The sequence below is a fragment of the Panthera onca genome, chromosome A3 (assembly GCF_046562875.1).
Source record: "Panthera onca isolate mPanOnc1 chromosome A3, mPanOnc1 haplotype 2, whole genome shotgun sequence".
Taxonomy (NCBI): domain Eukaryota; kingdom Metazoa; phylum Chordata; class Mammalia; order Carnivora; family Felidae; genus Panthera; species Panthera onca.
Window position 1 is genome coordinate 116,129,015 of NC_138341.1, and position 21,256 is coordinate 116,150,270.

The window sequence follows — 21,256 nt, forward strand, 5'->3', positions numbered from 1 at the left end:
CCTCACCCCCAGGAGAACCTCAACAAGCTGATGACCAACCTACGGGCCACACAGCCCCACTTTGTCCGTTGCATTGTCCCCAACGAGAACAAGACCCCAGGTAGTCACCCCAGGGCTGGGTTGGTGGGGTGAGGACATTGGAGGGAGGGGACAAGGCAGACTTAGAAGCTGGGTCTTCCCTCTCCTCAGGGCCTGCGTGGTCTCAAAGAAAGCCCCTATGTGGGCTGTTGGTCTTTCTCTGGGGCATGAAGTTGTGTCCATTGACTTCTAAGCTTTCCCTTTAACCTCCACCACAACCAGGGGTCATGGATGCCTTCTTAGTGTTACACCAGCTTCGCTGCAATGGGGTTCTGGAGGGGATCCGGATCTGTCGCCAAGGATTCCCCAACAGGCTGCTCTATGCTGACTTCCGGCAGCGGTGGGTGTCTGCCTGCCCAGCCCTGGTTTCCCACCACCCCCCTTCCTGCTCCTATACAGCCACCTTCCCCCTTGCCCTCCCTCGGGTGTAGGCAGCAGCCTGAGGGAATGGGAAAGGCACACACTTAGAGCCAAAGGGATCAAGGTTCCAAGGACTGAGATTCCAAACACTGAACATGGAGACTGGGCTGGCACCCCGATGGGAGATGGTGGTAACTGAGACAGGGGTGGGCTAGGGGAGTAGCCATCAGGCTTCGGGTATTTGAGGTGTAGCCAGTAGGCCATGTTAATGGATTGGATAGGGAATAAGAAAAAGACAAGGGTGATCCCAGGTTTGGGGCCTGAGCAACTGGGGAGTAGATGTGCTGAGATACCAAGATGGGGCTTTTCCATATTATGGAGTGGGGAGGGATAGTGGATTGAGTTCCACTTTGACCAAGTTAGGTTTGAAATGTCTTCAGCAGAGGTTCGAGAGGAGAAGTCGAAGTGGGGCAGGCAGGAGCTGGATATGGATTTGGGAGTTGAGTGAGGGGCCCATAGACTAGACTTTGTGTAACGCCAGTCAGTGCTGTTAGCTCCTTCCCCCTTCCCTTTATATGTTTGATTTTATCAGCTACACATGTCCATAGCCCCCCTCCCCTGAAGTACCTGTAGTCATGCACACTGACGTACGCATGTTGGCACAAATATAGTTGGCGTGCTTCCACGCATGTGCATGCTCGCTCGCTCTCCCTCCTTCCTCCCCGCCCACCCTTGTTTTGTGAGTTTGTTTTTTCATGTAAGAGAGATTCTCCTTATCAGCAGACATAAGTCTGCACCATCCCCCTTTTTTTTCTTTTAATTAAGACTTTTTTAAAGAGCAGTTTTAGGTTCACAGCAAAATGGAGGGGAAGGTACAAAGAGATTTCCCATATGCCTTTGCTTCCCCCGCCCCCCAGCCTCCTCCATGATCAGCATCCCTCACCAGAGTGGGACATTTGTTACAGTGGCTGGGGACAGGAGAGTCACCCAAAGTCCATAGTTTACGTTAGGGTTTGCTCATGGCAGTGTACGTCCTGTGAGTTTGGACAGATGTATTAACGGCATGCAGCATCATTCCTTTTGTTCTGGCTATAGTATCCCAGAGTCTAGTGAACCGTGCTTTGTTTATCAGCCCCTGGTGAGGGGTCTTTCACGTTTCTCTAACCTTAATGCTATGGCCACAGCCACCTGGACCCACAGAAGTGGATGTGCTGGGTACCCTTGCTCTTGTTTAGAATTCTCTCTCTCAAATGTTCTTTAGGCTTTGATACACCATACCATATCACCTTCTTTATATTTTTTGCCTTCTAAAAAAATAAGATGAATTACAAAAAATTGTAAGTTAAAAAATTATAAAAGTGTTGCATGCCTGTTGTAAATACTACAATCTCTCTCTCTTTTAAGTTTATTGAGAGAGAGTGCAAGCAGGGGAAGGGCAGAGAGAGAAAGAGAGAGAGGATCCCAAGCAGGCTCCGCACTATCAGTGGAGGGCCTGACCTGGTGCTCAAACCCGGGAACCATGAGTTCATGACCTGAGCCAAAATCAAGAGTCAGATGCTCAACCGACTGAGCCACCCAGGCACCCAATACTACAATCTCTTAAAGAACTTAATTAATGAATGCATTTAAATGCAACCCAAGGTTTGTAAGCAGACTGTGCTCAATCCCCAGTGTCACCATGCTCCCCCACTGGAGCCTCTGCTGTGGCCTCTGGGAGGCCTTCGAATATTCCCTTGCTCCCCTGCCCAGCCCCCTCCTCAGCAGCCCTCCCGTGCTCTCCCAGGTACCGCATCCTGAACCCCAGTGCTATCCCAGACGACACCTTCATGGACAGCAGGAAGGCCACGGAGAAGCTCCTGGGCTCATTGGACATTGACCACACCCAGTACCAGTTTGGCCACACCAAGGTCGGGGCACATAGGACTTAGGGCTGACCCGGGGGTGGGCAGTCACACTGGACAGGACACATGCAGGTGGCTGGGGGTTACACCTGGTGCATCCTCCCCCACCCCAGGTGTTCTTCAAGGCTGGGCTTCTAGGCATCCTGGAAGAGCTTCGTGACCAGCGTCTGGCCAAGGTTCTGACGCTGCTACAGGCACGGAGCCGGGGCCGCCTCATGCGCCTTGAGTATCAGCGCCTGCTTGGAGGCAGGTGTGTGTGGGGAGGGAGCAGCAGACAGGGGTAGGGGTGTGACCACAGTATCCTGGCTGCCGGGACCACCAGGCTCTCCAACCCTGTGATATTGTCTCTCATGTGGGTCAGACTATCCCTGCGGCTGGTTAGGTGTCTCTGAAGGTGCAGGGTCCTGTCTTGTCCCCCTCAACTGCCAGTTTCCATTTCCTCACCTCAAAATCAGGATAAGATCACCTTTCTCTTCACTCCAGGCCACTCAGAGTGGTAATAATGACAACCAGTGTTTCCCGAGACTCTTAACTGCCAGGCCCCAGGCAAGAGGCTTTATTTGCATGATCTTGCTTAAAGTGCCAAACAGTCCTCAGGAGGCGGGCACTGTGATTATACTTCATCAGCAGAGCTGCTCTCTGAGTCCGAGAACCAGTCACAGCTGGCTAGTGGTGGGGAAGCTGGGGTGTGAGCCCAGGCATGTGACCCCAGAGCTCCAAGTATATCAGGGTACATTCCTGGTTTCTTCAGGACACTTGCAAGGACCACCAGGACATTTAGGGCTTCTGAGCCCTTACCCTGGAGGTAGACCCATTTGATCTTGGGCCTCTCTCTCCACCTCACAATAAAGCAGAGGCATTAGATCCACTTGAGATCACATGCTGAAGCGTTCACCGTGTGCGGAGCCCAGCCCAGGGCAGGTGCCCAGGAGCATCGGGGCTGTTACCGTGGAGGGGCAGCACTGGGCCTCCTGGCCACCCGTGGCTTCCCCTCCCCAGGGATGCCCTGTTCACCATCCAGTGGAATATCCGCGCCTTCAATGCCGTCAAGAATTGGTCATGGATGAAGCTCTTTTTCAAGATGAAGCCATTGCTGCGCTCAGCGCAGGCCGAGGAAGAGCTGGCGGCCCTTCGGGCGGAGCTTCGGGGGCTGCGAGGGGCACTGGCTACTGCGGAGGCCAAGCGCCAGGAGCTGGAGGAGACACACGTCAGTGTCACCCAGGAGAAGAATGACCTGGCCCTGCAGCTCCAGGCAGTGAGTAGGGGAGGAGAAGGGAGATGGAGGGTTTCCATTGGTGACCTATGCCCCTGGCACTCCAGAAAACCCCAGGCTGCTTTGAGGAAACACAGCCAGACCCCTGGTCAGGGTGGACATGGTGCGCCATACGGGTGCTCAGGATCTGGATCTTTCTTCCGAGTCTCAAACATGCCATGAGATGAGAGACTGTGGGCTCACGTCCCCTATCAGAGTCAGTCTGTTCCCATGTCCTGATGCTCCTGCCCCATGCTACCTTGGCCTCCTGCTAAAGCTGCAGTGGAGCCCCATCTCCTTGGCCCTCCTTCATTCCTGTCCCTGACACAGACCCATGCTCCCTTCTCTGGTTAAGGGCCATGGAAACCCAGGGTACATTACGTACCCAGGCACGTAACAGTAATGGCCAGAGGGCAGGGATCAAGGGTCTGGAAACTTCCCAAGTCCACTGAGTCATTCCTTCCTTCAGCAAACACTATGAGTATCACCTGTGTGCCAGGCCCCACGGTCGCTCTGAGGACACGTTGGTGGGAAGTCAGGCCTGTGGTCACAGAACTCACCTGCTAGTGGGCAAGCAGGGGTGAGGAGCTGGTGAGACGGGAGAGAATACCCAAGCCAATCACGGCACAGCTGCCTGTCCCCTTGGAAGGCCATAGCCCAGAGCTCTCTGAGAGCCCTTGTTTGGGCTTCTCACTCTGGGTTGCCCCAGCCTGTCTGACGTTCCCCTCTTGATGGTGCTGCTTCTACCCCTGCCCATCCCTTTCCCTGAGCCCCTTTGGGGCCAAGAGCAGGTCATAGGCATTCCTTGGTCCCCAGCTGAGCGTGGGTGTCACACGTTTGCATGGAACTTTTTTTCCGGGGCCTGGCCTCGTGTCCCTCGGCTGGTTTGCCTGGCCATGGCTCTGTCCCATTCCCCATGTCCCTCTCCAGGAGCAGGAAAACTTGGCAGATGCTGAGGAGCGCTGCCACTTGCTGATCAAGTCCAAGGTGCAGCTCGAGGCAAAGGTGAAGGAGCTGAGTGAGCGGCTGGAAGATGAGGAGGAGGTGAATGCCGACCTGGCCGCCCGCCGGCGCAAGCTGGAGGATGAGTGCACAGAGCTCAAGAAGGACATCGACGACCTGGAGCTGACACTGGCCAAGGCCGAGAAGGAGAAGCAAGCCACGGAGAACAAGGTATGGTCTGGGCCAGGTGGGGGGAAAGGCTCCGAGCCAGGGGGCTGGCCGTGGGGCCAGGCAGCTGCTGCTCTCCCTGCGGGCTCTGTGACGCCCCTGCTGGGTGGCCCAGGGCAGGTCACTTCCTCTCTGTGGGCTCCCATTTCCTCCTGTCAGGTGGGGTTAATAGCAGCACTTCCCTCATTAGGTTGAGGATTCAGTGTGTGACCACCTTTTGCTTGCACTCAGCACAGGGCTTAGCGCACAGCAGGTGCTCAGCAAATGCCAGTATTTTGTCATCCATCCTGGCTGGTAAGGCCCGTGAGGGCAGGAAGCCCCTTTCCCGGCTCTGCATCCCCTGGGTGCCTCTGGATCCCTTCTGCCCCTGACCCCCTAGCACAGCCCCACGTGGTTCACAGGGCCGGGAATACTGACTCATTATACAGGAGGGAAAGAGGGGCTCACTCAGGTGCTCACAGGGGAAACCAGGACTGTCTGGAACACCCGTTATACCGAAAGTAGCTGGCATCTACTACTAATTGAGGCTCAGAGTGAAACGACTTGCCCAAGACCCCCCCTAGTTGGAAGGGGCGGTTGCTGTGACCTGGCATGGTGGCTCCTTGCACCAGAGTGTGGGAGGGGCATCCTCACGGTGACCCTGGCCCTGGCACAGGTGAAGAACCTGACAGAGGAGATGGCGGCACTGGACGAGTCGGTGGCCCGGCTGACCAAGGAAAAGAAGGCATTGCAGGAGGCCCACCAGCAGGCCCTGGGTGACCTACAGGCCGAGGAGGACCGCGTGAGCGCACTGGCCAAGGCCAAGCTCCGGCTGGAGCAGCAAGTGGAAGATGTGAGTCCTGGTCACAGCAGGGGCCTGTGTGGTGGCGCTGGGACAGCGGGGCCAGTGGCTCACGCCTGGGGGCTGATCATGCCTACCCCTCCTGCGCCATAGCTGGAGTGCTCCCTGGAGCAAGAGAAGAAGCTGCGCATGGACACGGAGCGCGCAAAGCGCAAGCTTGAGGGTGACCTGAAGCTGACGCAGGAGTCGGTGACGGATGCTGCCCAGGACAAGCAGGAGCTGGAGGAGAAGCTCAAGAAGTAGGCATGGGCTGGGCGGTGGCAGACCGGCAGGCGGCCTCCTGAGCCTATACCCCGGTTCTCCCTCTGGACCCTCCAGTCAGTTCTGCTTCACTGCAGGCGTTGAATGTGTAGGGTTGAGATGGGAGTCACTCAGGTGCAGGTGGTCGTGTCCTGCCTTCCTTGCCCCCAACGGTCCCAGCCAGGCTCTGGTGGGGGGTGGTTTGAGAGGGAACACAGGGATGAGGTCGCTGAGGGCTTGGTGCCTCAGGTGGGGAGGAGGGAGACTGGAGGACCAAGGGACTCCAGGCAGGTTGATGGAAGTGAGGACTTGCGCTGGCTCACGGCCCCCTCCACCTCCAGGAAGGACTCTGAGTTGAGTCAGCTGACCCTGCGGGTGGAGGATGAGCAGCTCCTTGGGGCACAGCTACAGAAGAAGATCAAGGAACTGCAGGTGTGTGGGGCACGGGGTGGGGGGTGCGGGAAGGGCCAGGGCCAGAGGCACGCAGAGGTGACTGCTGCCGTCTGCCTGTCCCCAGGCTCGGGCGGAGGAGCTGGAAGAGGAGCTGGAAGCGGAGCGTGCAGCCCGGGCCCGCGTGGAGAAGCAGCGAGCCGAGGCAGCCCGGGAGCTGGAGGAGCTGAGCGAGCGGCTGGAGGAGGCCGGCGGGGCGTCCGCAGGGCAGCGTGAGGGCTGCCGCAAGCGCGAGGCCGAGCTGGGCCGGTTGCGGCGGGAGCTGGAGGAGGCGGCACTGCGGCACGAGGCCACGGTGGCTGCCCTGCGACGCAAGCAGGCTGAGAGCGCGGCCGAACTGGGCGAGCAAGTGGACAGTCTGCAGCGGGTGCGGCAGAAGCTAGAAAAGGAAAAAAGCGAGCTCCGCATGGAGGTGGATGATCTGGGCGCCAATGTTGAGACTCTGGCCCGTGGCAAGGTGTCTGCCTCCTTCCTGAGTCTAGCATTCTGACTGAGCTCTGATCCCATGCCCATCTAGACTCTAAACTGATCCTGACTCCAGCACTGACCCTACCCCTGACCCTGTACCTGATCCTGACCCCTGACCTATTTATCAGTCATCCATCCCCAACCCCACACTGGTCCTGACCTCAAACCCTGATTCCTAACTCTGGGCCCTGACTCCAGGTCATTTTTGACCCAGCATCTAATTCTAACCTCTCAGTCCTTGACCTCTGTCCTGACTGGTCCTGTCCCGAATCCCGGCACCCAGCCTTGACCCCTGACCTTTGTACCACCTAATCCTGACAGCTGACTTATGAGCACTGTCTGCAACTGACTTCAGACTCTAGTATCCTAACCTCATCCTGGCCCTCTCACTTCTGACACCCATCTTTAAAAAAAAATTTTTTTTTTAACATTTATTTTTGAGACAGAGACAGAGCATGAACGGGGGAGGGCCAGAGAGAGAGGGAGACACAGAATCTGAAACAGGCTCCAGGCTCTGAGCTGTCAGCACAGAGCCCGATGCAGGGCTCGAATTCACAGACCGCAAGATCATGACCTGAGCCGAAGTCGGACGCTTAACCGACTGAGCCACCCAGGTTCCCCCAGACACCCATCTTTATTTTAAAGCCAAGGTCCAGCAGTAGAATCTCTGACCCTGAACTTGGGGCTCTGCTTTCCCTTTGATTCCCGGGCCCATGTCTAGCCTTCTAGTTCCCAGTCCAGGGGTCCTGGCCCTGATTGGCAGCTCCAGACACTGCCTTGTGATTCACAAACTTGTTCTGACTCCTGACCCTGGATCCCAGGCCAGTGCCGAGAAGCTGTGCCGGACCTATGAGGATCAGCTGAGTGAGGCCAAGATCAAGGTGGAAGAGCTGCAGCGGCAGCTAGCAGATGCGAGCAATCAGCGTGGGCGGCTGCAGACTGAGAGTGGTGAGGCCGGGGGCTTGGCTGGGCCACCCTGGGGCCTTGGCGCTGCCCCTCACCCGCCTGACCTGCCACTCACCCTCGGCCCCGCAGGGGAGCTGAGCCGCCTGCTAGAGGAGAAGGAGTCTCTGATTAGCCAGCTGAGCCGGGGGAAGGCCTCGGCCACCCAGAGCCTGGAAGAACTGCGGAGGCAGCTGGAAGAGGAGAGCAAGGTGGGCCGGCCACCTGCTGCTACAGAGCTGGCAGGGTGGGCCCTGGGGCCACCAGCCCGGCCCAATACTGAGGTCACTGAGGTCCTTGCAGGCCAAGAGCGCGCTGGCCCATGCTGTGCAGGCTTTGCGGCATGATTGTGACCTCTTGCGGGAGCAGCACGAGGAGGAGGCGGAGGCCCAGGCTGAGCTACAGCGGCTGCTGTCCAAAGCCAATGCTGAGGTGGCCCAGTGGCGGAGCAAGTATGAGGCAGACGCCATCCAGAGGACGGAGGAGCTGGAGGAGGCCAAGTGAGCGCCTTAGCAGCCTGGCCATCACCATGAAGGGGTGATGCCTGAGCCTCTGAGCTTTCAGGGGGTGAGGGGGGAATACGGGGACCTTACTGCCAGATTCCCCTGACTATGCGGTCCATACTATCCGCTCCCTTGGCCTAGAAAGAAGCTGGCACTGCGGCTGCAGGAGGCAGAGGAGGGAGTGGAGGCTGCTCATGCCAAGTGCTCATCGCTGGAGAAGGCCAAGCTACGACTGCAGACGGAGTCAGAGGACGTGACCCTGGAGCTGGAGCGGGCCACCTCGGCGGCTGCAGCACTGGACAAGAAGCAGCGGCACTTGGAGCGGGCGCTGGAGGAACGGCGGCGGCAGGAGGAGGAGACACAGCGTGAGCTGGAGGCTGCCCAGAGGGAGGCCCGTGGCCTGGGCACTGAGCTCTTCCGGCTGCGCCACAGCCACGAGGAGGCGCTCGAGGCTCTGGAGACGCTCAAGCGGGAGAATAAGAACCTGCAGGGTATGATCTGCTGTGGGGTTACTGAGGGTGCCCTGCTCGGGCCACCTGGGATCAGGGGTGAATGAGGTGCCCTGTTCATTCTGCAGAGGAAATCAGTGACCTCACAGACCAGGTCAGCCTCAGCGGGAAGAGCATCCAGGAGCTGGAGAAAGCCAAAAAGGCTCTGGAAGGGGAGAAGAGTGAGCTTCAGGCCGCACTGGAGGAGGCTGAGGTCAGGGACTGGCCACAGGGGCAGGGCGGGCACTGACCTGCTGCTTCCCTGGCCTCCCCTCTCCTGCAATGCACGCTCACAGCCCCCATGCCCATGCTCCAGGGAGCCCTGGAGCTGGAGGAGACCAAGACTCTGAGGATCCAGCTGGAGCTCTCCCAGGTCAAGGCTGAGGTGGACCGGAAAGTGGCCGAGAAGGATGAGGAGTGCACTAACTTGAGGTAGGGCGGCCAGAGCCAATCCTGTCCTCTGCCACCCCAGGATCCACTCCTCCTCTTGAGGCTAACACCCCTCCTGTCCCCACCGAGGGCAGGAGAAAAGCAGGCAGGCAGTGTGGGCTGGGCCCCTCTGTGTGCACAGGCACCTTGTTTGCCCCTCCCCTGGGCCTCTCTCAAGGTCAGGACTGTTGGCCCCAGTCTAGAGGCCAACTTTGGAGGCTAAAGGACGTGTTCAGGGTTATACAGTGCAGGCAAGAGCCAGGGTTCAGACATGTCTGTCTGCTGTGGAGCCTCACTCTTGTCCGTGAACTTGTTCTGAGGGTGACAGGCAGTCCCAAGGGGCTAGAGATCAGGGAAGGACAAGTCGCTTATTCCCACAATGGGTTCACGTCTACAGCATTCCTTGGCGTAAGAGCAGGTCTAGTGCCTGTGCCCACCCCTTTCTCCTAGGCCACAACCCCCACTCTCCTCCCTCCTCCCCACAGGCGCAACCACCAGCGGGCAGTGGAGTCCCTGCAGGCCTCCCTAGATGCGGAGACTCGGGCCCGCAACGAGGCACTGCGGCTCAAGAAGAAGATGGAAGGTGACCTCAACGACCTGGAGCTGCAGCTGGGCCACGCCACCCGCCAGGCCATGGAGGCGCAGGCAGCCACACGGCTCCTGCAGGCCCAGCTCAAGGAGGAGCAGGCCGGGCGGGACGAGGAACAGCGGCTGGTGGCCGAGCTCCGGGAGCAGGCCCAGGCCCTGGAGCGGCGGGCCGTGCTGCTGGCCACAGAGCTGGAAGAGCTGCGGGCCGCGCTGGAGCAGGGCGAACGCAGCCGACGCCTGGCGGAACAGGAGCTGCTGGAGGCTACTGAGCGCCTTAACCTCCTGCACTCGCAGGTGGGGCCGGGAGGGCGCGGGGATGCTGGCGGCGTGGGCCTGCCGGCCGGCTCTGAGACTCCGCATCCCCACAGAACACGGGCCTCCTGAACCAGAAGAAGAAGCTAGAGGTGGACCTGACCCAGCTGAGTGGCGAGGTGGAGGAGGCTGCCCAGGAGAGGCGGGAAGCCGAGGAGAAGGCCAAAAAGGCCATCACCGATGTGAGGCTGGGCTGTGGCCATGGGGGCGCCTGGAGCTGAGACCAAAGGGACTTTCCCCTCCTGACCAGGCTCCCCCCCACCCCACCCCACCCCATCCACTAACAGGCGGCCATGATGGCCGAGGAGCTGAAGAAGGAGCAGGACACGAGCGCACACCTGGAACGGATGAAGAAGACGCTGGAGCAGACAGTGCGGGAGCTGCAGGCCCGGCTTGAGGAGGCTGAGCAAGCTGCCCTCCGCGGCGGGAAGAAGCAGGTGCAGAAGCTGGAGGCCAAGGTGCGTGCGGCCCTCCCAGGCCGGGGCAGGGGACGAGGGGGCAGCCTGAGGATGGGCTCTGGGCAGCAGGCCCATCCCTGGCTACTCGCAGGTGCGGGAGCTGGAGGCTGAGCTCGACGCGGAGCAGAAGAAGCACGCTGAGGCCCTCAAAGGGGTGCGGAAGCACGAGCGCCGGGTCAAGGAGCTCGTGTACCAGGTGTGTGACTAGGTCCGCCACGAGGCGGGTGGGGGTGGGGTGGCCGGAACTGGCCCAGTCTGGGCAAGATCTAAATCGCCTTTGCCTGCCCAGGCTGAGGAGGACAGGAAGAACCTGGCTCGCATGCAGGACCTGGTGGACAAGCTGCAGAGCAAGGTCAAGAGCTACAAACGCCAGTGTGAGGAGGCGGTGAGTGCACTGGGGTCTGGGCAGCTGGAACTTGGGAACAACTTCAGCGCCAGTTCCAGGCTCCTCAGCCAGAGATGATGACAGTGAGCAGTCCACTCCCTCTCTCGGCCCTGTATTGCCCATGTTGGCTTTGTGTGCAGGCAAGCTGCCCTGAAAGGGCAGTGATCTAGCTCAGTGACCCCACTGTCCCAGTGGGAAGAGCGATCATTTCCTACCAGCTTTAGCTAGAGACAGGACCCAGCTGTCCCTGAAGGGACCCCATGTGCTTTCCCTTCTGCGTGCCTCTGGAAGGACTGCCTTACCTCCCCTTCTTCCTGCCAGGGGCACTGGTGATAGAGAAGGTAGAGGAGCAGTTGACCGGAAGCCAGGCCCCTCTGGGGAATGGGACGGGACCAGACTGACTACCTATCTCAGTTACAAAGGGTGACCAGGAAGGCCCTTTGTGTCCCCAGGAACAGCAGGCCAGTACTAACCTGGCCAAGTACCGCAAGGCCCAGCATGAGTTGGATGATGCGGAGGAACGGGCAGACATGGCAGAAACCCAGGCTAACAAGCTGCGGGCACGGACCCGAGATGCCCTGGGACCCAAGGTGAGAGACTGCCATGGGGCACCCCTTGCCCTCTGCATGGGGGAGGGAGGATGGGAGGGTGAAGCTCACTCAGCTACTCCTGTCCCCATAGCACAAGGAGTGACCCCTGAGCTCTGAAGACGATGCCTGCTGTGTGTCGTCTCCTGCTGCACCCTGAATAAATGCCATGTCTGCGGCTCCAGCTACTTGCCTTCTCCTTTTTTGAGGTTCAGGAGAGCAAAGGAACACACAGTCCCTGGACAAAAGTCAGGTCCACAACAGTCATTTAAAATAAAGTTCTTTAATAGTCTCCATTTAATTGGTTTATTTGTTGTTAATAAATTGGCAACACAAGGAGGGGCCAAGGGTGTGCTCCTAGCCAGGCTCCTGTGTGTGTGGGCTCAGGCAGGAGACGCTGCCTTGGGGCAGGGCACAGCCACCCGGTGCCCCAAGGGATGGAAGAAAAGGGTCCCTACTTCTAGGGAAACCCCCTGGGATGAACACAGCGGCCAGTGAGCAAACAGAACCAGAGTCGCTAAAGGAAAACAAGGGAGGGATAGATAGGCAAGGGTGGGGGAAGGCAGCGTCCTCTGGTAGCCCCCACCCCTGCCCGCGGGGGCTCAGAAGCCTTTGCCTGGGTCCAAAGGCCAGAGCAAGCTTGGCTCACAGATTGGAGGAGGGTGCCCGTATCTCCCTCCCCACCCCGGGACTGACAGCCAAGAGACAGGGCAAGAGCTCAGACAGAGCTATTTTTTAAAGTTCCTTTACCTCTCTCTGGGTGGGCTGGGGCCCCAGGGTTCTGAAGGAAGGGTGGGCATAGTATCCCTGTCCTTATCATGGGGGTCTTGAGGGAACTGAGGTTCCCCAGTGACCTGGGGCCCTCAGACCCAAGGGCTTCTAGATGCTCCCTCCCCATAAGCTTGTACCTGAAGACCTGGGGCAGACAGAGTTATCGGGGAGGCAGGGAAGGGGAGTGACCAGGCAGGGTGTGTGGCACACGTACCCACGCTCACCCACACTGGCCCTGGCCCGGCAGCCTCCCGAGGCCTGGCCCAAGGTCACTCCTCGGTGAAGTCCCTGTCTATGTCCATGTAGGGCTCCTCAATGTAGCTGACGAGGGCAGAGGGTGACTGGCGGTCTGGGTTCAACAGGATGGACACGGTCTCTTTCCAGTATGAGAAGCTGATGCAGGAGCTCTGGGCAAAGAGAGAGGGGCTAGGCTAGGACGCCTGGAGGACCCAGGCCGAACCAGGCACCCCGTGGGGAGGGCTGGCAAGGCGACAGAGAGCTACCACACAGCCCAGGCAGAGACCACACCCTCAAGACGGCCCATGGCCTATCCACTGGGAGGTTGGGGTGGGGCGGGGGGGCACTCACATTCTCCAGGCAGGTGCTGTCCTTGTCCTTGTGCAGGTAATGCTGCTGCCAGAAGCGCAGCAGGTTGTGGAAGTTGTTGAGTAGGAAGCCGGGGTACTTCTTGCTGTGTTCCATTCGCTGCAGCAGCCGCAGGTACAGGGGCAGCCGCTCTTTCCGCCGGGCCAGCATCAGGATCACCAGGCTGGTATTGAGGCAGCTGACGTTCTCCTGCGAGGCGCCAGGCGTGCCATGTTAGGTGCATGCAGGTAGCCCCAGTGGCCCCTGGTGGATCTGGGGTGCCACTGGGCAGGGAGGAGGGTGTCTCATGCCACGCACTGAGCTGCCCCTGCACAACCCTGAGAGGATAGGGCATGGCGGGTGGGGGTGGGGGGGGGGGGTCATCGTCAGTGGTCTAGAGTCCACTCCTCCTCCAGAATCAGTTCAGGCATCACTTCTTCTTGGGAGCTCTGGTTCCCGGAGCTTCCATCCCAAGGGTGGGGCAGGGTGCCCGCATTAGGTGCAGCTACCTCACTTTCTAACTTCTGCTCAGCACCGAGCTGGAAGGGTCTCGGGCTGGTTCACTGTGCAGCCCCAGCCCAGTGCCCTGCCTCGGTAAATGTGTGCTAACTGAAGGAACAAAGAACCACCTCTGAGGGGTTGAGCATTAACCCCATTTTAGAAAATAGTGTGAAGCTTAGGGAAGGGGAAGCTGCAGTTACTTAGTGAGGGAGTGGGAAGTCACATCAAGTCCAATCCCAAAGCCTGCACAGCAGGAGCTCGGAGAGCACTGAACAGGGAGTCAAGAACTCCATGCCAATCCTGACCCATCTGTGACTTCAGAGACCTCTTCCCTCCTCAGGCCCCATCTGTAAAATGGCACACCGGTCCCTCATTGGAAAAAGTCCTCAGAATAGCTGGCGGGGTTTCCTAGGAACCAACAGATGGATCAAGACACATGTCTAGGGCAAAGATGGGACAGATCAACCCCTGGGCTCTGGGATGAGGGAAACTATTTCCAATCTCCCTTCCCCTCCTGCATATCTGCAGGACCTCTCACCTGGGTCAGTGTCTGCACGTGGATGATGTTGATGAGGCGGAAGAGGAAGGACATCTGTGTGGGCACCTGGGATATGTAGGCAAGCAGGCGGCACTCGGACAGGACCTCAGCAACTGGGGACAGAGGGGCAGAGGTATGACAGCAGGCTCGGAAGTTGGTCTGTGGCTCAGGCCCAGGGACCTGCCCCTCAGGCTTGTAGCCAGGCCCCACTGGGGTCCTGACTTTGGAGATGGGAGCCCCTGCCATGAAAGCAACACAGGAAAGGCTGGATGCAGCAGGAACAAATGTCCAGCTGTGCTGCCACCCAGGCTGAGTCTGCATTCTCATTACACCCCCCCCAGGAGTTTACCACCACCTTTCCCTCAGTCCCTTGCGGGGTCCTCCTCTCTGAGGCCTCCCTCCCTCAGGCTTCACCGTCTCGATCCCTCTATTCCCAGGCGATTCCAGGCAAGAGAGGAAGGGTGTTCAGTTTTCTGCATTCCATTTGCACGACAGTTTCTTTACTTTTATTAAAATCTACATGTTCATTAAAGGAAGCACGGACGATAGAGAAAAGTCAAAGCGCCAAGAAAATCTCCCAGAGAGCCATAACCTGGACCCCAGCCACGTGGGCATTTGGCGCAGCTACTTCTGGCCGTTTTGTCTCCTTGCTAGATGCTGGGTGTCTGACACCACTGTGGCCACACTGGGCCGATTCACCCTGGCACCGTGGCTTTTCCTTACCTTTCATGTCCACCTGATTTTCGAACCGGTCCAGTGACAGCGTGACGCAGCGCACCAGCATGTTGGAGTCCACCAGAGAGCTGTTGATCTGCTTCAGGAACACCTGGAACTGCAGCAGAGGCCCAGCTCAGGCGGGTGGTGGTAGCTCCCACTGAAGGTGGCCACTGGCCGCACAGGGCCCCCATCCATCCAGGCCCAGCTGTGTCTCATAAGACTGAGGCCCAGACGAGCCAGGTGGCCAGCCCCCCAACAGGAGCTCGAGCCAGGGCTGACGGCAAGCCCAGTGTTTTCTACACTGATGATGGGCGCTGGACTCCCCTCATGTTCACTTCAACTAGTTTGCACTGGGTTTCTATCAAACACACCCCGTGAGGCTCACACACTGGGCCCGATCCTGCCCTTCTGGGGCTCATTGTGTCACCCACTTGCATCAGAGCCATTTTCACAGCCCACCTGCTCCCACCCTCACCCCTGCCCACAAGTAGCTGAGACGGTCACCCCTGTATACCCAGGGTCCAGCAAAGAACCAGCACAGTGCAGAGGTGAATGGCCATTCGCTGAAGCCGGCCCACTGACTCCCCAGTATTCTCCAATTTCAAACCAGCACCCAAAGACTGGGAAGGACCGGGGCTCCAAGATAACTTCTGAATGATGCAGCAAACCCCATGGAGCCCGGGTTAGTCTTACCTTTGCATCAGTGTTGATATATTTATTAAATCTCTTGAATGCATCAACATTGAACTTCATCAATTCCCCCAGAAGGTCAAAGTAACTCTGGAGCACATCCCTCGACTTGCACTCGCTGTCCACGATGCAGTACAGGATGTGCTGGGGTGGGAGAGGACAGGATGAAGGCAGGAAGGTGGCTGAGCCCTGGGGCCGAGAAGCAGATGTGGCTGCCGCCCCCAGGCTGTGCTCAACCAAGCTGCCCACTGTCTGCCTCCCACCAGGGCCTGGCACATAGCTCAGACCACATGACATTTGCTTTGAGTTAAGCATCCACGTCAGTTGATGGAACTCATTTCCCTGTCTAGATTCTCATCTGAGGATGCTGGGCACTCCAAGGGCAGGGCCAGGCATTACACACACCACCAGGAGGCTGGGGGTGGGTTGAGGTGTGCAGTCATGACCTCTTGCTTGCCCAGGGCTCTCCAGCCGGCAGGCGAGGGGAGCCGTCTCCAGAAGTAACAATGGCCACTGCCTGAGCACTGAGGCCATTCAAGTAAATGAAGCACAGGATTTAAGGGCACAGGACACATTTTGACCCCATGGTTTGTCTTTATATTTATGAATAAGAAAGTTTATACCAAAATCGATGAATTTTCATCAGGAACAAAAGCCAGTTTAACTCTTACAATAGAGTTTTCTACAACAGTTAAACTGTTTCCATTTTTCATTTGCATTTTCCTGAAGTTATGCTGATTTAGATCAATTCCTTATGGATTTTACAACAATTCATGGGTCAGTTTCTTGTTTGTATCCTTTTTTTTTTTAAACCAATGATATCTCTGGCCACTTTGTTCCCTGCCTCTTGTAAATTTTGCTTTTTCTGCAGACCACTTTACAATAAAGGAGAATTGACTTTTGGTCAACAGCAAAATATCCTCAGGGTCAAAAGGCCTTGCTGGGTAACTACAGACTCTTACACTCTTCCATGGCCACCCCCCAGATCCCTCAATCATCTGTTAAGCACCTAAGGAACCCACACTTGGAAACTCAGGGGAAGTCCCAGGACAACTGCACTGGCATTTCAAAATAGAGATTTGGTCTGCTCCTGACCAGCTGTCTAAGTCTCACGAAGGAGAGCAATGCATGGGGCTAGGGGGAGAACGGGACACCCAACACCCTGGCTCCTCCAGGCTATTACCTCCAGAAGGCCTCGCTTCAGCAGGAACATCTGGTCTGCATAGGAGGTGGTCCCTCGGAGGAAACTCTCCACAGCCCGGGCTTGCCAAAACCTGCGACCCAAATGTTGACCCCTGGCCCAGGTGGCTAAGGCTGCCCTCTTCTGGCCCATATTCCATTCACCAAGGGGGCTGGGAGATGTTTGCTGTCTTGCTTTATTCGACATTCACTGAACATCTACTAGGCGTCAGGCCTCATACTAGGCACTGGGGACATAGCAATAGTCCTTATCCTCATGGAGCTGACAGCTCAGTGGGGAACTGTCGTCTATTTGGTTCTGTCTGGAAGAAGCTGTGTCTCAAAGAAGATGGATCCAGGATTAGAGGGCTGGCTACAGTAAGTCACATACGAAAATACACTCTAGCTTTGCCCCTTCAGAAGAATAGAAGGACAATGGAAAGTGGTGCTGAGAGTGCATGAGGGAACCTGACAGATCTGTACAGATGGGCCACTGAGCTCACTTCTGATGGGCTGTCGTAGAGAAGAAGTGGCCCTGAGGGTGGGGGGTAGAGCTGGGATCAATGAGGGGAAGACTGGACAAGGCAGGCTGAGTTGACAGGGGGCACATGTGGGCACGAACCTATTGGTAGATCACACCCAGCCCTGACCAATGCCTCCCTTACCCTCTACTTCTGTCCACAGCCTTCACAACTCATCTTAGGTGAGCCAGAGGAGCTCTGGGGAGCCCTCCCTGTCCACACCCACCCCCCCTCAGCCCCCAGCTGGATAAGGAGCTTTCCTTTGTTCCCAAGCCCCTGGGGCAGGTCCTGGCTCTATTTCTTTCCACACTGCACTCCAACAGGTTTCTTTACACGCCTGTTTCCCACAACCCAGGGAACTCCACGGGCAGGGGCTGCAGCTATTTCCTACCATCTGTCCAGCGCCAGCACAGAGTAGGTGCTTGGTGAATGCTTGGTTAGTCCCTAAAATATACTGCTGGGATGCAGCAGAAGCTCATGCACACCTGTGGAGTCAGACCCCCTCCCCCCCAGACTAGTCGGATATCCACAGCAGAAGCTGGTAGTCACATGAGGTATTTCTAACCACTCGAGAGAAATGCTTGGCTCCTGGACCCTTCAGGAGTGGCAGGTGCCTGTCCCCAGACCTACCTGAATGATGATTCGGCTGGCTCCTTCTTCATGACCTGCAGCAGACGAGTTAATAAGCCCCTCTTCCCATCACACACCAAACTCCTGAAACAAAACAGGTACATCAGTGGCAGACGTGAGGCTGACAGGGCCAAGTTCCACTTGGCCAAGGGGCTGCTATCTTGGGGCCCTGGGGTTGGATCTCCCTGCTGGTTTAGGTGGGTGAAAAAACCTGGGACATTTCCAAACCTGCAGAATGCCCCCCAGTTCCATCTGTGTCCAGAGGACTCCAAGGACTCCTGCAGTCTTAGAACTGAAGAGCCAAGTGTACCCACACCACATCTCAGGCCAGCTTTCCCTTCCCAGACTCACTGGCAAGTGATCAGAGGCCAGAAAAACCCAGAGTCAGTGCTCAGAACCGCTGGAGGGCTGTTTACACCAAAGCGAGTTTGAAATGCCAGGACAGAGTCTACCAGATGGGGCAAAGTCTGTGCCAACAGGGTGAGAGAGGGAGTACCCTGGCCCCCACGTTCAGCTCCGCTGGCTTTGGACAAGTCCCTGTGCCTCTGGGCCTCAGCTTGCTGGTCTAGGAAGCAAGATGTTCGATGAGGAAATGACTTGGGCTGCATCATGGGGAACAGATGGCCAAGCAGGCAGGGATTCTGAGCCCTTAAACTCCCTCTTCAAATAGAACAGCTCTACTTTTATCCCCTCCAGACATTATGGACTATGCACGATTTTATTTGAACAGATTTCTCTTGCTTTAAAAAAAAAAAAAAATAGAGCCTGGGAATTATGACTTCTGTTGCTGGCTATAGTCCTCCCTGCCCTGACCCTCAGGAACCTGTGACCTCCCTGCTGGTCAGAAGGTGGCACGAGCATAATCCAGCTAATGGGACTTATCACAGGGCAAGAAGCATGTCAGCAAAGGTGAGTGACAAAGGAGTGGGCAGAACACATGTGACTTTTGGCAGATGACCTCTCCAAACCCCTGCTCCCCACTCTGTAAAGTGGAGATGATGATGGCACCTCCCTCCCATGGCTGCTGTGTGGCCCCAGTGAGGTAATGCAGGGGACATGAGGACAGTGCATGACACCCAGGAGCCCTCAGGACATCGGAGCTACATGTGAAAGAGAAAGGATAAGTACCAGACCTGTGGGCACTCATCTGTGAACCCGGGGGCACGCAGGCAGCCAGGGCAGGCTGTGGGCCAGAGCTGCATGCCACCCACCTGTCAGTGTTGAGGACGGCTTCCACCTCAGGGATGTTGGCCTTGAGAGAGATGGCACTGAGTTCGTTCAGCTCCTGGTTATTGAGCAGCAGGTACTTGTTCCTGCAACAAATGGATTGGAAGGGGTAAAGGACAGGCACCAGGCTAGTTCCCTTCTTGCCCAGTTCCTGTGGTGAGAGCCAGAGAATCTTCCAGGTGCCCTCCCCTGCCATCACTTGCTCCTGAGGTGGCAGAAGGGCACAGGCGAAGGGAGTCTCCCTGGCTCCCGCCCCTGCCCCTTTGCCTGCCACAGTCACTAACAAGGCCCATTCCCTCAGCATTTCCAGGCCTTTTGTTTGCCACTGAACATTTTTTTTTTTTTAATGTCTCTTTGAGAAAGAGAGAGAGTGCGAACAAGCATGCCTGCACACAAGTGGGGGATGGGTAGAGAGAGAGGGAGAAAGAGGATCCCAGGCAGGCTCTGCATATCAGCGGAGAGCCTGATATGGGGCTCGAACTCACAAACCTCAAGATCATGACCTGAGCTGAAGTCGGACTGAGCTACCCAGGCGCCCCACCACTGAACATTTCCTTTTGCTTTCTCAAAGGCACATCCAACTTGGTGATGTCCAAATCAAACTCAGCATTTTGCTTCTCAAACCTGGCTCTATTCTGGCATTCCCACAGGGGCCTGAGGCAGCTGAGACACTCCCTCCTGCGCCCTTCATCTTTAGGCCTGGCATCACCCAAGCCACGTGGACAGAAGCAGCTTCCTAAATGGTCTCCCCCAGGAACTGATTCAACACACAGCACCCAGGGAGATCTTTAGAAAATGGGACTCTGACCAGGTTACTCTACTGTCAAAAACACCCCCACAATTTCACAAGCTTTAGACTATATAAAATCTAAGCCCAAGAATTTGACTGACAAGGTCCTGTGGCTGAGCCACCAACCACTTTCACAGCCTATGGGCCAAGCCCCTCTTCTTTACATCGTTCACCACACTGGCCTTCTTGAACACACGGTGCTCCACCCTGCAGGAGATTCTGCACACACCATTACTTCCGGAACAGACCCTCACTCTTCCTTTTCACCCAATTTACCACTACCGACCCTTCAGGTTTCAGCTGACAAGTTGCTTCTGCAGGGAAGAGCTCCCGACTACCCTCTGGCCAGTTCAGGGCCCCTATCAAATGTTCTCTTACAGAAGCATGCTCCCTCCCTCTGAATACCACCTCCATCCGTCACTGTGCACCGGGTGGTGTGACTCTGATTAATGTCCCTCCTCCCTTCCAGGATCGTACCCTTCACGAGACCAGGGGTCACGGCTAATTTCACTCATCGCTGTCTCCCCAGAGCCTAACAGTGCCTAACACATACAAGTGCTCAGATTTAATAAGAGTCTGATGAAAGTTAGGGACCCACTTCCTCAGAAAAAAAGTACACATTCAGAACATACTGGTGCCATTTTTTAGAGTGTTCACATACTTTCTGGAGCTTAAGTCCTTCAGACAAAGAGCCTCTGAAAGAGGATGATCAACATGATCCAGACAAAAGTAGCCAAGTGGAGGCCCTTGGCCACATTTGTCCTCAGGCACTTTCTGGTAGCTTACACAATGTTTCAAAAGAATTTAAGTCAATGTTTAAAACCAGGACCTTCCACATAAATCTTAATTTCTAGCTTCCCTTGGGGGAAAAAAACTCAGAAGCTATGTAACAGCGGGCCCAGTTTCCTGTATACCAGCAGTAGGCAAGAGCTAAGCAGTAACTGCCTGTGTGTTCCAGCTCACGAAAGTCCTTCCATCCCACCCCTTACCCTCGCCATAATGTCTCCCCAGTGCCAAGGTCAAGGGGTCAGCTGCTATTCATCCCTCCCCCGGCACTGTTTTCCTTAGAGCAGAGAATCACTCTCTTGTGAATTCTCCACTGAAGGTAGAAAAATGAAAAATGAGAGGGCAGAATACGGCTTCAAAAAAATGGGAGAGGGTACATCTCCTTGTGCAGGTGAAGAATATTCCACCTGTTCAATAAGCAAATACTCAGCCCACTTTGCCCACCTGAGGTCCCTGTGAAGGGCCAAGCTGTCCATTCCTGGTTCGGAGGGACAGACAGTTGAGGGATGTATTGACTCCAAGGGTAACAAGGAGCCAGCAACTCTGTACTCCCTTCCTGAGGTGGCAGTGAGGGCTCAGGGGAAGATTGGCACAGGGCCTGGCACAAAGGAAGGGCCGCATGAATGGCAGCTCTTATTACAGTATTGTCAAAGTGCAGCCACACGTGGTAACCATGTGACAGCTGCCCTCACAGCTGCCAGGTCCTCCGGAGCTGAGGTCTGAGACAGGGGAGAAGCCCTTGCAACAACTGGCCTTCCAAGGACAGCTCATACTTACTCGTGGTGGTCGCTGAAACTCTGGAGAAGCCTCAAGAACTGTATCTTCAAGGTGATGTCCTAAAACACATATGCATCCTTGATGTTAAAACC

At 56.6% G+C, this 21,256-nt stretch overlaps 2 protein-coding genes across 7 annotated transcripts in view; one reads left to right on the forward strand and one right to left on the reverse strand.

The window, feature by feature from the left end:
• MYH7B (myosin heavy chain 7B) overlaps positions 1 to 11,753 on the forward strand; it is a 42,174-nt gene extending 30,421 nt beyond the window's left edge. For all 5 annotated transcript variants that reach the window (XM_060616246.3, XM_060616240.3, XM_060616271.3 and 2 more), the window contains 23 exons: positions 13 to 100; positions 301 to 418; positions 2,222 to 2,345; positions 2,453 to 2,589; positions 3,339 to 3,594; positions 4,522 to 4,764; positions 5,417 to 5,593; positions 5,696 to 5,841; positions 6,184 to 6,274; positions 6,360 to 6,749; positions 7,582 to 7,708; positions 7,796 to 7,914; positions 8,006 to 8,202; positions 8,347 to 8,696; positions 8,783 to 8,907; positions 9,010 to 9,125; positions 9,608 to 10,004; positions 10,079 to 10,204; positions 10,310 to 10,480; positions 10,572 to 10,676; positions 10,770 to 10,865; positions 11,318 to 11,455; positions 11,547 to 11,753. In XM_060616246.3, the coding sequence (XP_060472229.1) occupies positions 13 to 100; positions 301 to 418; positions 2,222 to 2,345; positions 2,453 to 2,589; positions 3,339 to 3,594; positions 4,522 to 4,764; positions 5,417 to 5,593; positions 5,696 to 5,841; positions 6,184 to 6,274; positions 6,360 to 6,749; positions 7,582 to 7,708; positions 7,796 to 7,914; positions 8,006 to 8,202; positions 8,347 to 8,696; positions 8,783 to 8,907; positions 9,010 to 9,125; positions 9,608 to 10,004; positions 10,079 to 10,204; positions 10,310 to 10,480; positions 10,572 to 10,676; positions 10,770 to 10,865; positions 11,318 to 11,455; positions 11,547 to 11,558 (3,849 nt within the window). In that variant the 3' untranslated portion in view covers positions 11,559 to 11,753. The remainder of the gene's footprint in view (positions 1 to 12; positions 101 to 300; positions 419 to 2,221; positions 2,346 to 2,452; positions 2,590 to 3,338; positions 3,595 to 4,521; positions 4,765 to 5,416; positions 5,594 to 5,695; positions 5,842 to 6,183; positions 6,275 to 6,359; positions 6,750 to 7,581; positions 7,709 to 7,795; positions 7,915 to 8,005; positions 8,203 to 8,346; positions 8,697 to 8,782; positions 8,908 to 9,009; positions 9,126 to 9,607; positions 10,005 to 10,078; positions 10,205 to 10,309; positions 10,481 to 10,571; positions 10,677 to 10,769; positions 10,866 to 11,317; positions 11,456 to 11,546) is intronic.
• The window catches only part of TRPC4AP (transient receptor potential cation channel subfamily C member 4 associated protein), a 68,964-nt gene continuing 59,427 nt past the window's right edge, over positions 11,720 to 21,256 (reverse strand). For both annotated transcript variants that reach the window (XM_060616296.3, XM_060616287.3), the window contains exons 11-19: positions 21,165 to 21,223; positions 18,796 to 18,897; positions 17,585 to 17,668; positions 16,438 to 16,528; positions 15,258 to 15,398; positions 14,571 to 14,679; positions 13,848 to 13,960; positions 12,812 to 13,018; positions 11,720 to 12,630 (exon numbers count right to left, since the gene is read on the reverse strand). In XM_060616296.3, the coding sequence (XP_060472279.3) occupies positions 12,493 to 12,630; positions 12,812 to 13,018; positions 13,848 to 13,960; positions 14,571 to 14,679; positions 15,258 to 15,398; positions 16,438 to 16,528; positions 17,585 to 17,668; positions 18,796 to 18,897; positions 21,165 to 21,223 (1,044 nt within the window). In that variant the 3' untranslated portion in view covers positions 11,720 to 12,492. The remainder of the gene's footprint in view (positions 12,631 to 12,811; positions 13,019 to 13,847; positions 13,961 to 14,570; positions 14,680 to 15,257; positions 15,399 to 16,437; positions 16,529 to 17,584; positions 17,669 to 18,795; positions 18,898 to 21,164; positions 21,224 to 21,256) is intronic.